This window comes from Austrofundulus limnaeus, unplaced genomic scaffold (genome assembly GCF_001266775.1).
Source record: "Austrofundulus limnaeus strain Quisiro unplaced genomic scaffold, Austrofundulus_limnaeus-1.0 Scaffold56, whole genome shotgun sequence".
Taxonomy (NCBI): domain Eukaryota; kingdom Metazoa; phylum Chordata; class Actinopteri; order Cyprinodontiformes; family Rivulidae; genus Austrofundulus; species Austrofundulus limnaeus.
In genome coordinates this window covers 2,331,414-2,343,582 of record NW_013952458.1, presented here as the reverse complement: position 1 = coordinate 2,343,582, position 12,169 = coordinate 2,331,414, and the positions used below count along the sequence as shown (strand labels likewise).

Sequence of the window (12,169 nt, the reverse complement as noted above, 5' to 3'; positions counted from 1 at the left end):
CTGCTGACTTGTGTTGTGAAATGAGACGTTTTCCTGTTTATCTTCTGTTAATGAATCCATGACACAAACAGCTTTTCTGACATTTGAACATTCGATAGATTATATAAACTGTAAAATATTAATAATAATTGAGTTAATATTTATTATTAATAGTTTTTTTTATGATTTCTATATCGTCAGTCCTTTTTTTTCTTCTCTGTTGTCAACATGTACAGTAATGGGAAATCCAGACTCTTGCCTGTTTAGTGTTAGCCGTTAGCTTCACAAGCTAATCACACGGTCACCTGGTTTCTGCGCACTCCAGCTATTCTATAGAACCTTCTTAGAAAAAACCTCAGTTAGCCTCTGGTTTCATGGTTAGAATAAATTAAAAGTGTTTGTTTTGCTGCGTACTAAACAACTTTAAACTGGGTTCCGWGTGATCAGGGGTCGAGTCCTCGAACCCCCGCAGTGGGAGCGCAGTTCGAGAAAACGCTCATTCTGCTGCGCTCGTCTCGTCTTCCTTCAGGATCACGAAGATGCTGATCGAGCAGGACGGGCCCGAATGGAGGGAGAAGCTTCCGGAGATTCCCGTCGTCCCGCTGTCGGTGCAGCAGCRGCACAGGGAGAAACCCGTCAGCGCCGAGCTGGCACAGGCGCGGGCCGCCAGGGCTGCGCACGAGGAAGGTGAGCGACGTCGTTACTGGGGGAAAAAAAGACAGCGGAGTTATTAGAGGGTGGCATTCCAGAGAGATGGTGCTTAAATGCTGAGCTGAACACACTCCAGCTCACTGTGTGTGTGTACTCGTATCTGTTACCTTTTTAGGACCGTTTCTGGTATACACATCTACCATGTCAACACCTGTAGTCTTTATGGGAACCAAAGACCGGCCCTAATATGTTGGAAACTCCATTTTTAGGTTAGGCTATAGAAAGGACTGGAAATGAAAGGAAGTCGATGAATGGTCCTAATAAGGATAGAAATACAAACGTGTATGTGTGGTATCAATAATGCAGCGGGAAGCTGATCCTCAGGCAGTAGTGCTGCTGTAATGGAACAATCCTGCTCAGCTTTCCTCCTGGTTCAGACTGCCTGAAGAGTCCAGAGGACCCCACACGGTGCCTGAACAAAAATATGTTTAAATATTTGAGACTAAACAAACAAATTGGCTTATCTATATTTATAAAGTGACCCTTCCAAACAGGGGGTTTTATCTCACGTAAGTCAAATAATTTGCTTTTGTGCTCTGCTTATTAGCTTATTGCACATTTATTAAAATCATTATTAAATTCATCATTATTAAAATTATTTTTTCTATTAAATTTGCTACATATTATGCTACTAAAGAAAAGCCAAAGAATAAAATGAAATGACACAAATTAATAGCAGATATTAAACCAAGTCAGTCCAGAATGATAAACTAATAAAGATGTTTATTAACAGTCACTGGGTGTGGGAATTACTTAATATATAGAATAAGTATAATCGTATAAGGCAGCGTTAAACACCTATTATATAAACAGCAGAAGACCTCATGAAAAGCATTCATAGAGTTAGACTTTCAGGAATTACCTCACATAAACTGTGATTAGCTGTGTTTCCCTCTAAAGAAGTCTTATGCATTATTCATTGAATGATTTAATAAACGTCAGGATGTGTTTCTGGTGCCTCAGCATGTGTGTGTTTTTACAAATCATTAGAGGGGGTCGCCTTCTCAGCACAGCAGACGGCTAACTCAGAGCGGAGTCGTCTGCTCGACTTCATTTATCGATGAGCAGTCTGTTAAACAGATGGCAGAGCGTTCTTTAAAGTCCATTAACTGCAGTTCAGCACTGAGAGAAACACAGTGAGGGACTCCAGTCTTTTCTGAAAAGTAGCTGCACATGATGTGTCATGCTGCGTTGCATTGGATCACACCACATTGTATTTTGTAAAGAATTATATCTTATTTTATTGATTTTAAGCTCTGAAGTTGTGCTAATTTGCTTCTTTTTCTTCTTTCCATCAACAGCCAGAAAAAAAGAGGCMCACTTTACTTTACTCAAACAGGAAGGCAATAGTCTGGTCAGGAAAGGCCTTTTCCAGGAAGCTGAGGAGAAATACAGCGAATGTCTGAGGATAAAACCCGATGAATGTTCCGTTTACACAAACAGGTACGAGCTGTAACACCTGAGTTAAAGGTGCTTTTTTTGGATGAAAACTATAAGCTCTGCCTCAGAAATGGGACAGAACTGAACTTTTCACATCATCTCACGTAGGAAACCATGTTGAAGGAACAGTAGAGGGCACCAGATAATTCCACAGCAGGTCAAATCCAGTCAATTTCACACAGGAACTAAGTTCTCTAACTAGTCCTCAACAAAGTTTTCTTTTCTGATTTCTTGTGAAGCTGATATTTAAATGTAGCCTTAATGTTAAGCTAACAGATATTCTGGTGCTTTTTGTATTTTTAAACACACATATCTGATCAAAACTGCATGTATGCAAAGCAAAAATCTATAAATTGACGAGTCACTGTTTGTCTGTTTTATGGACACGGCAGCTGATTCAGAAAGAAATAAACATCTTTAATGACAAAAAGAAAAACTTGTATAGGTCTTCTGGACGGGTTCTTCTCTAATGAAACGTTTCGTCTCTCCTCCAAGAGACTTCTTCAGTCWGAGAGTTTCAGGCAAAATTCAGGCTTTTAAGCACCCCAAAGATCCGGTGCCCCGGCACAAACAGAGCAATGTTGTATATGCTGTTAAGTGCCAGGAGGACTGCGACCAGTTATACATTGGGGAAACAAAGCAGCCACTGTTCAAAAGAATGTCCCAACACAGACGAGCTACATCTAATGGCCAGAACTCTGCAGTTTTCACTCATTTACAGGCCAGCGGTCACTCTTTCAGAGATGAGGATGTTCTCATTCTTGATAGAGAGGAACGTTGGTTTGAGAGAGGAGTAAAAGAAGCCATTTTTGTGAAGAAAGACCGTCCATCATTAAACAGAGGTGGAGGCCTCCGTTTTCAGTTGTCCCCCTCCTACAGTGCGGCTATTGCCAGTATCACTCCACCCCCTGTTAACAATAGGTGTTAATTAGGTGCCAACGATAGCCATGTGATGTGAGTATCAGTCACATGGAGGCAGGGCTTAAAAGCCTGAATTTTGCCTGAAACTCTCAGAYTGAAGAAGTCTCTTGGARGAGAGACGAAACGTTTCATTARAGAAGAACCCGTCCAGAAGACCTATACAATTTTTTCTTTTTGATTTTTACCTGGATTACTGAGATGCATCAGGACATCTTTAATGACATTTATTTCTGCTCAAACTGCCCCAATCCTCACCGCACATCAGAGCCATTTGTCTCCTGAAGCTGGATCGTTTTGACGAGGCCAAACAGGACTGTGACTCTGCTCTGCAGCTGGATCCATCCAATAAAAAAGCCTTCTACAGACGAGCCCTGGCTTTTAAAGGTTTAAAGGTGCCCGACACGTGCCCCGTCACCTTTTTGGATCGGACTCACTGGTGTGTCTGTTCATTGATGTTGGGTCTATGTGTGTGTGTGTCTACATGTCAGGATTACCTATCAGCCAGCAGTGACCTCCAGGAGGTCCTCCAGCTGGACCCGAAGGTTCGGGAGGCTGAGCAGGAGCTGGAGGTGGTGACGGGTTTGCTGAGGCAAAGCCTGCTGGACAACTCTGCGCTCACGCCAAGGGTAAGAGCTCAAACCTCTTCATGGGAAGTGGAAATTTGAAASGAACCATAGAAGAAGCTGACTTTTCATCCATTCTTCCAGGCGTGATGAAGTTCTGGGGTGCACAGGCACAGTGGCATGCTAAAGKTTAATATCTTCTGGTAGATCTTTCTGTTTCTGTGAATAGTGAAAGACGTGGAGGACAAGCAGTTAAGAACCTTTTTAAAAACATCTCCTCTTAAGTCTCCTCAGAGATAGCTGCACTTTAAATATCATCGAGCTTTTAAAGAGAGAATAATAAAAAAAAAGGTGAAAATGAGATGAAGACTAATAAAAATAATCACCTGGATGTATGTGGATACACGGTGGAAATGTAAAAGGAAACCCTTTCCTGGATCTTCATTAGGTGCAAGATTAGAAATGTGCAAATTAACATGAAACCTTGTGCATTTGAGGGAAAAAAAATAGTTCCTATAACTGTTAGGCATGGAGGTGGACTGATCATAGTTTGGCCAGGGTTTAAGTGCATTCTTAAAAACATATCCTTGAATCATGTTTGTATTTATTAGAAACTACAAAAAATAGAATCACTACATAACGATGCTTAAAATATGACAGATGTCTTTTTTTTAGGTTCATGCCTTCCAGAAATCCATTTCCTCCCCGAGCTATTCACCGTAACAGAAAGTTCCATTAAACTTTTGCATGTTTCTTTCTGTTCTCCTCTGCGACGACACAAAAACAGAAACGACCGACTCCTGAGACGAGCAGCTTTTCAGCTCCGCACCATCTGTGCACAGCAGCTCCACAGCTGCTCAACCTTACATAACGGGACGCTTTATTGTGGAAAAAAAAAAAAGGATAATGTCAAGGTACACGTGAGCTGCTCGCACCGTTTTTTATTTTATTATTTTTTTCCTTCCTGTTAGGATGTAATATTAATACAAGCTGCTGTCATGAGTTCATAAAGGAAGGATGAAATAATGTGTGCCTTATTCAGATTTCTACCACGTTTAGGACGAGCTGCACAGAGATACGSATCTTAATTTGAAGTAATCTACTAAAAAAACAAACATCCAAGMTAATTCTGTAAAAGGCCCTTTTACACAAACAAAAGCTGCTACTAAATTGAACATTTAAGCACCTTTTCAAGGTTGTACGAGCAGAAATCGCAGCAGGTTCTAAACACTGGTTCTGCTCAGCTCAACACTTTCCTCCTGCTGACGTTTGGGTTACTTTGTTCGTCAATAAGATGATTGTGGTTCTCTGGTCATATGTAGTGTTTAACTTCTTAATGCTTTTTGATCTGCTCCCATCTTCTTTATTGCTCATCTTATTTCTTGTMATATGTTTGAACAAAATCCACACAAATTTAGAATTAAGTCAATTATACTGTGGTTTGTATTTTCACCTTGTGAGCCTGACGGTTGATATAGTCACAGTGAAATGTGCTCCAGTAGAACCACAGAGAAATGTGGCTTTTAATGTTTTAGGAGCTATTTAAAAGTGTTTAAACTTATTTTATTAACACACTAATTAAAAAAAACTGGAATATATTCATATTAAACCCACAGTTTGAGTTATCAGGAAAAAAAAAAGGCTGCAGATGGAAAAATGTGTCTGACAAACGCCTTTATGTACTCCAAAATTAAAACAATAAAAATATGGGAAACATTTATATAACGTTGTGAATTTAATTATAGTGATGCAGTTCTGCCTTAGCTATTTTGTATTATATCATCATATCTGGACCTTTTTTTTTCCAGTTGGAAAAAGATTCAAATTTGCCTTGGTAAATATAAATTTTTTAAAAACAAATCTAGCTTGTTTTATTTGAATTTACTCCATATATAGTTAATTAAACACATTCAGTGACACCACAATTGTAGAAACTTTATCTTATGACAAACTTGCTAATTGTTTGTTTTTAGAGTGTATTTTAATATGGACTACTAAAAATAAATCAAAGTTTATAGAGCATCACTGTAAGGATTGATGATGATGTGTTTCTACCTCTGAAGGCTAAAAATGTAACGATTTAATCTTACACCCACCTCTATAAAAAGAGTAATTTCTCATTTAACTAAATGTCACGAGAGTGAGTCTAATAAAAAATAAAATCCTTCATCTTTAAGACTATTTTATCCAACAAACACCTGGTGGTTCTCTCTGCTGGATGACTGTATTTTGACCAGACTCACACGGTGAAACTACACGTTATTTTGTTAGAAAACAGTTTTCAGTTCTTTACTGTGTTCGAATATTGGAATATGCCATCTTTTGATAAAATGATGACAGATAAGAATAATTTAAATGAAGGCAAACAAAATCTCTCTTCATCCCTCAACCAGAAAGGAAATGTGAATCTTTGGATAGCACAATGTGCCACAACCTTCATCTTTTTTTTGTCAAAATAGATAACTTCTTTAAACCAGAAAGAGTGTAAAGCTTTATTCTTTCAAGCGATGTTTGTATTGCTACTTGGAATGTAAAAGCATGTACTGTATGTAAATAGACTGAGTATAAGTGTAAATAAACTACAGTGAATGCTTTCATGAGTGGTTTTCATTTTTTTCCATCACTATGTAAGATAAACATAGTTTATTAAAAAATTAATATATAATACTACTTTCTAAATGGAAACCATAGTAGCTATGAAGTTTCTAATATTTTTTTAAACGTAATGAAGTTGTAAAATCAGCAGCAGTGACCAAAATCCTAAACAATGAAGTTTAGTAGATGATTTGACTTTTTTGTGTAAAATCAGGCAMCATACATGTGGTCCTATCCACCTGCATGGCTGAAACAAAAGTATAAATATTTATTGTCATTAGATTTAGTGCTGTCAGCTTGAATTCTGCATTCCCTAATGATTTTAAAGTTGAATAATTTGATTATAACGTGATCAAATGTACCTCTGAGATTGGGAATGAAGAGAAAGGCCTAAGAATTAAATGCTAATGATTTTTCTAAATTAAACCTTTTTCTTCATCTGTTAGATACTGTATGCTCTAAACTCAAAGTATATTGGAAAAGATAATTTGATTTGTATTTCTATAAGAATGTTATATGACATTTAAACATTTTGAATTTAGTCCCTGTTTGGACTTTAGTTCAGCAACCCAGAAGCAGGCATGACTATTTGGCACTGAGCTGCACATCATTATCTGTAAAAAGATTAAATTGACAAAACTCAYAAGCAACAAGTCAAATTCTTAAGTCTCCTCTTCCGGCAAATAAACAACCCCCCAAAAACTTAATCCCAAAGTACAAAGACACAAGACTTGAGTGAGAATTTTATTTGAARAATATGCATTTACATGCACATTCTGAAGCAGAGAATTAGGAAATTAAGATATTTTTCAAACACCACACTCCTTTTTTGATAATTAAAGAAACAAAAACAGACTTGGCACTGGGTTTTAAATAACACAATGGAAATAAACAGTTTCAACAGATRATCTCAAGGTGAGATCATCTAAAACTGGAGACTTTGGAGCTGCAGAAAACTTGTTGCTGTGATAATCATCTGGTTGACATCACACCACAAAAGATGCAACTTTAGTGTCACCGCAGTCTGATTCTCCTGACTCAAACTGCTTTGGAAAAAAAATTTAACTTGTGATTATTCCCCACATAAACAAAATTTAGTTACTTTAAGGGAAAACTAAAACATTTTTGGTTTAATCAAATGTTTGTGTCTTTATGGACAGTAAGAGTAAAAAAAAAAAAAAAAAAAGCAGTCTTTGGTAGGCCAAACCAAATGATGTGTAATTATGGTCAAGTTTTTGTTCATTTGTGGGATTTGAGCAAAACACTTTTTAAATATCTCAACACTTTATATGAAATACTCAAAGAATAAAATTAAAAAATGCACTATAGACAGAAAGTTCCCCCATGAAGGCACTGTAGGTTCAACAAATGTAAAATAACTTGCATCAATCATTTGAAAAGATTTAAGATTTAAAAAAAAGTTAAAATAGACCTAAAGTTTCAAAACAAAAAGCTTCATTTGGTAGCAAAAATCAACAATTTTACACCAGAACTGTACATTCACGGCTGAGCATTGAGCAGGATGAACGTTCTTGGATATAAAAAGAGGTTCTCATTGCACAAAAAGAAAATATTTTCATATAAAGCTGACATGTTTCCTCACAAGAAACGGTTATTTAAAAAGCTTATTTTATTATTGCAAACACGCARTTTGGTTGAATTTCAGATTCTGGAGACTTCTCATTTAAACGAGCCCAGTGGGTTGTGAGAAATTCTAGTTTCATATATTTATGTTTTAGGGGGGAAACCCCCTTTAGGTTCACCTTTCATGTTCTAAAACTGCAGTGGAAACTAATCAATCAACACAGATTGATTTGTGGAAAGGAATCTGCGCAGACAGGAGCTTGTTGCTGCATGATGAGATATATATTCATCATTTCTCAGTACAGTTCCTGTCTAATTACAAAAAAAAAGCTTGGACCCAAAACAGGGCTTTGACTCTTAAACCAACGCTCCCAAAACATACATTTACAAACAAAAAAAGACATGAATCATAACAAAAAAGCAACTACATACTATTTAAACCTGACTGGGAAATAAAATCWGCTACATCAAATGGTCCCACTGATATATCAGACTGCTACCTTTAGAAATTATAACAGGAAGTGGCGGCACGGCGGTGGACCATATTTGATTCATATGGAAAAAAAAMTAAGGAAAACCAATCTTTGCAGATTATTAAATAGTCTCATAGCAGCTTTGTTCCATTACAGCTTTACTAGGCCTGCTCTTCGTTAGCATCAGAAGAACGCTGGGATTTTTAAAAAAATCATTCAGGTGTAGAAAACTGACTGCGCTCATCGCTCTCCACTCATACCTTCGTCTCTACTTGCAACAGGCTCGCTGCGCCAATCAACATCTAACTTCCTCTCCATCACAAAACTCAGAGGTCYGAATGATCGCCTTTAACTTTCCCGTGTTCCTGCACGTTCACAAATCTCTTTCCAACTTCCACCTTTGTTATTTTAAAAACTAACATTTACACTAGAACAGCTCAGTTTGTCCCCGACGTTCAGCTTCATAGATGAGCTCACAGTGGCAACACGGACACAGCGCTCATTCAGATGTCTGTCTGGATGCATCTCTTCCTGGTTGGGCTCTCAGGCTGTGCAGCAGAGTCTCTGACGGCCTCCTGCAGCTTCTCTGGCTCTGCGTCGGCGCTCTCTTCGCTAATGTGCAGAACCGTCCCGCTGCTCTTCTCTCTGGGTGAAGCAGGCGGGGATGAAGACAGCGGGCGGTGGCTGTAAGCGGCGTGGCCGAACTGAGGCGGCAGCTGCTCGAGGCGGTCGTGCTCCACCTCGGGTAAGGGCGTGACGGTGGGATTGTGGGCGAGGGGCTCCATCTGGGGGGAGCAAGGCAGCTGAGTGGGTTTGGAGGTCTCGGGGTCTGAGCAGCTGAGCTCTGATGAGAGGTGGCTACAGTGGGAGTCGGCCACGGAGGGGAGGCTGCCGCTCAGGGAGGGAGAATCCAGCTCAGAGGAGTTGGTGCTGCGCCGCTCCAGAAGCTGAGCGTCAACATCTCCTTGAGCTTCAGCAAGTTTTCCTTCTTCTTTGCCGCTGCTGCTTGCTCGTTTCAGCAGCTTACTTTTGCACTTCTTGCCTGCAGTGGTTGAGTGGTTTTTGGATGTAGGGGAATAGTGGCTGCTGTTCTGACCACAGCAGCAGCTGGAGGGACAGGAGCAGAGACACGCACCACCACTGGCTCCTTTGGCGCCGGAGGTGCTGCTGCAGCTGGCTTCATCCAGGCTGCTGCTGGCGCTGTCGTGTCTCGCTTTTTCCTGTTTGGACTCCAAGTCTCCCGGCCCCTCCAGGCTGTTGTCTCTGCAAAACAATGTTTAATTTAACTTACAATAAACATTAAATCGTGTCACTGATAAGCAGAGGGCTCTGAGACATTTGCCAAAGTTATTTTCAAGTTTTAATTTTCAAGATCACTTTACAGTATTCATAAAATACTGATGTCAATATCAGCATTACAGACTGTACAGAAGTCATGATGGGGTGAAAAGTATACTTTTAAATGAAACATTTTAAACCCTTTAAAAAAACCACTTACATCCAGGCATTTTTATGATTTCAAGAACCAGAAATATGTTTTTATGCATGGTTTGAATATCGTTTTCAGCCAGCTTGTGTTATTATTATGCACCAAAATACACAAAAGCGTGCAGCTTGTTCCAGCTAAAACAGGCCTCAGGCACCAGGTTTATCTGCAGCTGTGTGGTCTGACTCAGAGATTCTTAACCTATGGGCCGCGGCCCACAGCGCCATCTTGAGGGCCTCAAAAGAACAACAGTTTTTAACTTTGGGCCGCAGAGGGCCGTGGGACCACATTGATTTTGAATAAGGTGCAATACAGTTTCTCACCACTAGTAGCGGTAGTGCGCCACTCAGATGTTTAAACAACTTTTTTAATATGTTGAAGAAGAACCTTAGCAACCTGCCAAAAATGGAAACTTATTTTAAATGAAAAGTAGAATCAAAAATGAAGGTAATCCGTCAAAAAAGACCAAAGTTTGTCACTAATATGAAGTACAGCTTCTAGTTCTATCAGGCAGTATTTTAAAAGTTCAAAACATTATCAAATACAGTTGCAGATACTGCTATATGTTAATTTGCACTTCAAATTATTTTTTGTAGTTTATTGTTTAATATTTTGAATGTATTTTAAAGAAACTTTAAACTTGCCAAAAAGCTGTTGTTACTGTTATTGCTTGTCACCAATATGAAGAGCAACCTCTGTTTCTACCATGCAAAAGTTTAAAAAGGCTATATTTTTATTTGTACTTTATCAAATTTATTTTTAGTTTTTTTGTATTTGAAACATTTAAACATTTTTAATTTATTTATTTTATGCCCACAATTTTATTTTTTGAATTGTCTATTTTTGTTATTGTTTATATTAAATATATATATTTTTGTGTTGATAAGCCTGAGTGGTCTGTTGACTGACCGTTTGTTCAAATAATTGTTATGGGCGGTTACAATATAAAAAATGTCATAATCACATCTTGTGGTTATTTGACAGGAGTTTTACTTTTAAAATGTAAGTGTATTTAATTTAGTTATAATGTAAATACAATAAAAATTAAACCAAGATTTAGAATAATTATCATTTTGATCTGTACATTGGTAATGTCTGACTGGGCCTCGTGCCAATTTATGTTCAATAAACTGGGCCCTGAGGTCAAAAAGGTTAAGAACCCCTGGTCTGACTGACCTGTCCAACGTCATGTAAGCATTGAGGATGGATCCTGCCATGGCTTTCGTGCTGGCGTTGTCACTGATCGTCCCCAGACTGACAGTAGCCGACTCGCCACTCAAACTGCAGCGTTCCTTCTGGACATCAGCCTGCACTTCCATCCTGCAAAACAGTAGAAATTCAGTCCACTATTTTGCACTAAACACTACCGTGTCCTCAGGATTCACTCAGATYTGTTGAATTACCGGTGGTAGCAGCTTCCGAACAGGCTGCCGGTGATGCTGGTCCCAGCGAGGGCCGTGGTGCTGGCGTTGTCGCTCATGTTGTCCCGCTGGTTGGAGCCCACGCCGCAGCGCTCCATGTGGGTCCCGCTGACGCTGAGACTAAGACCCGTCAAACCACCGACACTCGCTCCGTCTCCGAGACTCGGGTTGTTGAGCCGAGTCTCTGCTACTGAGGTGGCATCTGGGAGGAAAAAAGGACACGAGAGAAGATATTTTTTTTGTCAGAACAGGTTAATAAGGTAGATGCCGATTTAGCTACAGTACTGTTTTTTTGTGAGAAAATTTGTGGAGAAAAAAGTAAAGTTTACTGAGAAAACCTGCTGGCAAAAACATTATTAGAGATTAGAATGCTTCAAGAATCTGTAAGAACTACCTTTGTTGTAGTTACTTAAAACAAAGCTTTAAGTGTCATCGTGTCTCACATCTCATGTTCTCAATAAGGTCATAGTCTCTGCTGTCATTTGGATCATTATAGAAAAGTCAGTGTTGACAGAAGAAAAACAATAGTCTCTTTCACATTCAACATTTTCAGGGAAACAAAACTGAGCTCGATCTCAAACAAACACTTCACATCATCGAACACACCCAAATATTTGTCTGTGTCCGACGTAACCTTCAGCAACACGACGAGCACTGCTGCGTGCCGGAGAACACAAACATGGACATTATGTGTGAGTGTAAACACACTTAAAAACATTCTGCGCAACTCTTGCTAAATAAAATCGCTGGTAGTGTTTTCAAAACACACAGCAAGTAAAATACAATACTTGTGTACTTGTGGTGGAAAACAAAGAACTTGAAGGGAGAAAAAAAACAGGTTAGAAGAGGTTTGATGATCATAGACATTTATTCATAACCACATAACATTTACACATAGGGACCTGGGAGTGGGCACATGCATGCCAGGGGCGGGATGGGACAGTCTCGCCACGGATGACTGAGCCCACTCACACTATTTTCATTAGACACTTAGGG

General features: G+C 39.1%; 2 protein-coding genes across 5 annotated transcripts in view; one reads left to right on the top strand and one right to left on the bottom strand.

Moving 5' to 3' along the window:
- spag1a (sperm associated antigen 1a) overlaps window positions 1–6,211 on the top strand; it is a 9,347-nt gene extending 3,136 nt beyond the window's left edge. For 2 of the 4 annotated variants that reach the window (XM_014009297.1, XM_014009300.1), the window contains 4 exons: window positions 509–666; window positions 1,992–2,133; window positions 3,317–3,443; window positions 3,540–6,211. In XM_014009297.1, the coding sequence (XP_013864751.1) occupies window positions 509–666; window positions 1,992–2,133; window positions 3,317–3,443; window positions 3,540–3,716 (604 nt within the window). In that variant the 3' untranslated portion in view covers window positions 3,717–6,211. The remainder of the gene's footprint in view (window positions 1–508; window positions 667–1,991; window positions 2,134–3,316; window positions 3,444–3,539) is intronic. The other 2 variants (XM_014009299.1, XM_014009298.1) reach the window with 2 other exon arrangements.
- Window positions 6,212–6,940: 729 nt separating this feature from the next.
- The window catches only part of rnf19a (ring finger protein 19A, RBR E3 ubiquitin protein ligase), a 19,375-nt gene continuing 14,146 nt past the window's right edge, over window positions 6,941–12,169 (bottom strand). Inside the window, exons 8-10 of the mRNA XM_014009296.1 lie at window positions 11,156–11,375; window positions 10,929–11,072; window positions 6,941–9,529 (exon numbers count right to left, since the gene is read on the bottom strand). Coding sequence (XP_013864750.1) covers window positions 8,770–9,529; window positions 10,929–11,072; window positions 11,156–11,375 — 1,124 coding nt within the window. The 3' untranslated portion in view covers window positions 6,941–8,769. The remainder of the gene's footprint in view (window positions 9,530–10,928; window positions 11,073–11,155; window positions 11,376–12,169) is intronic.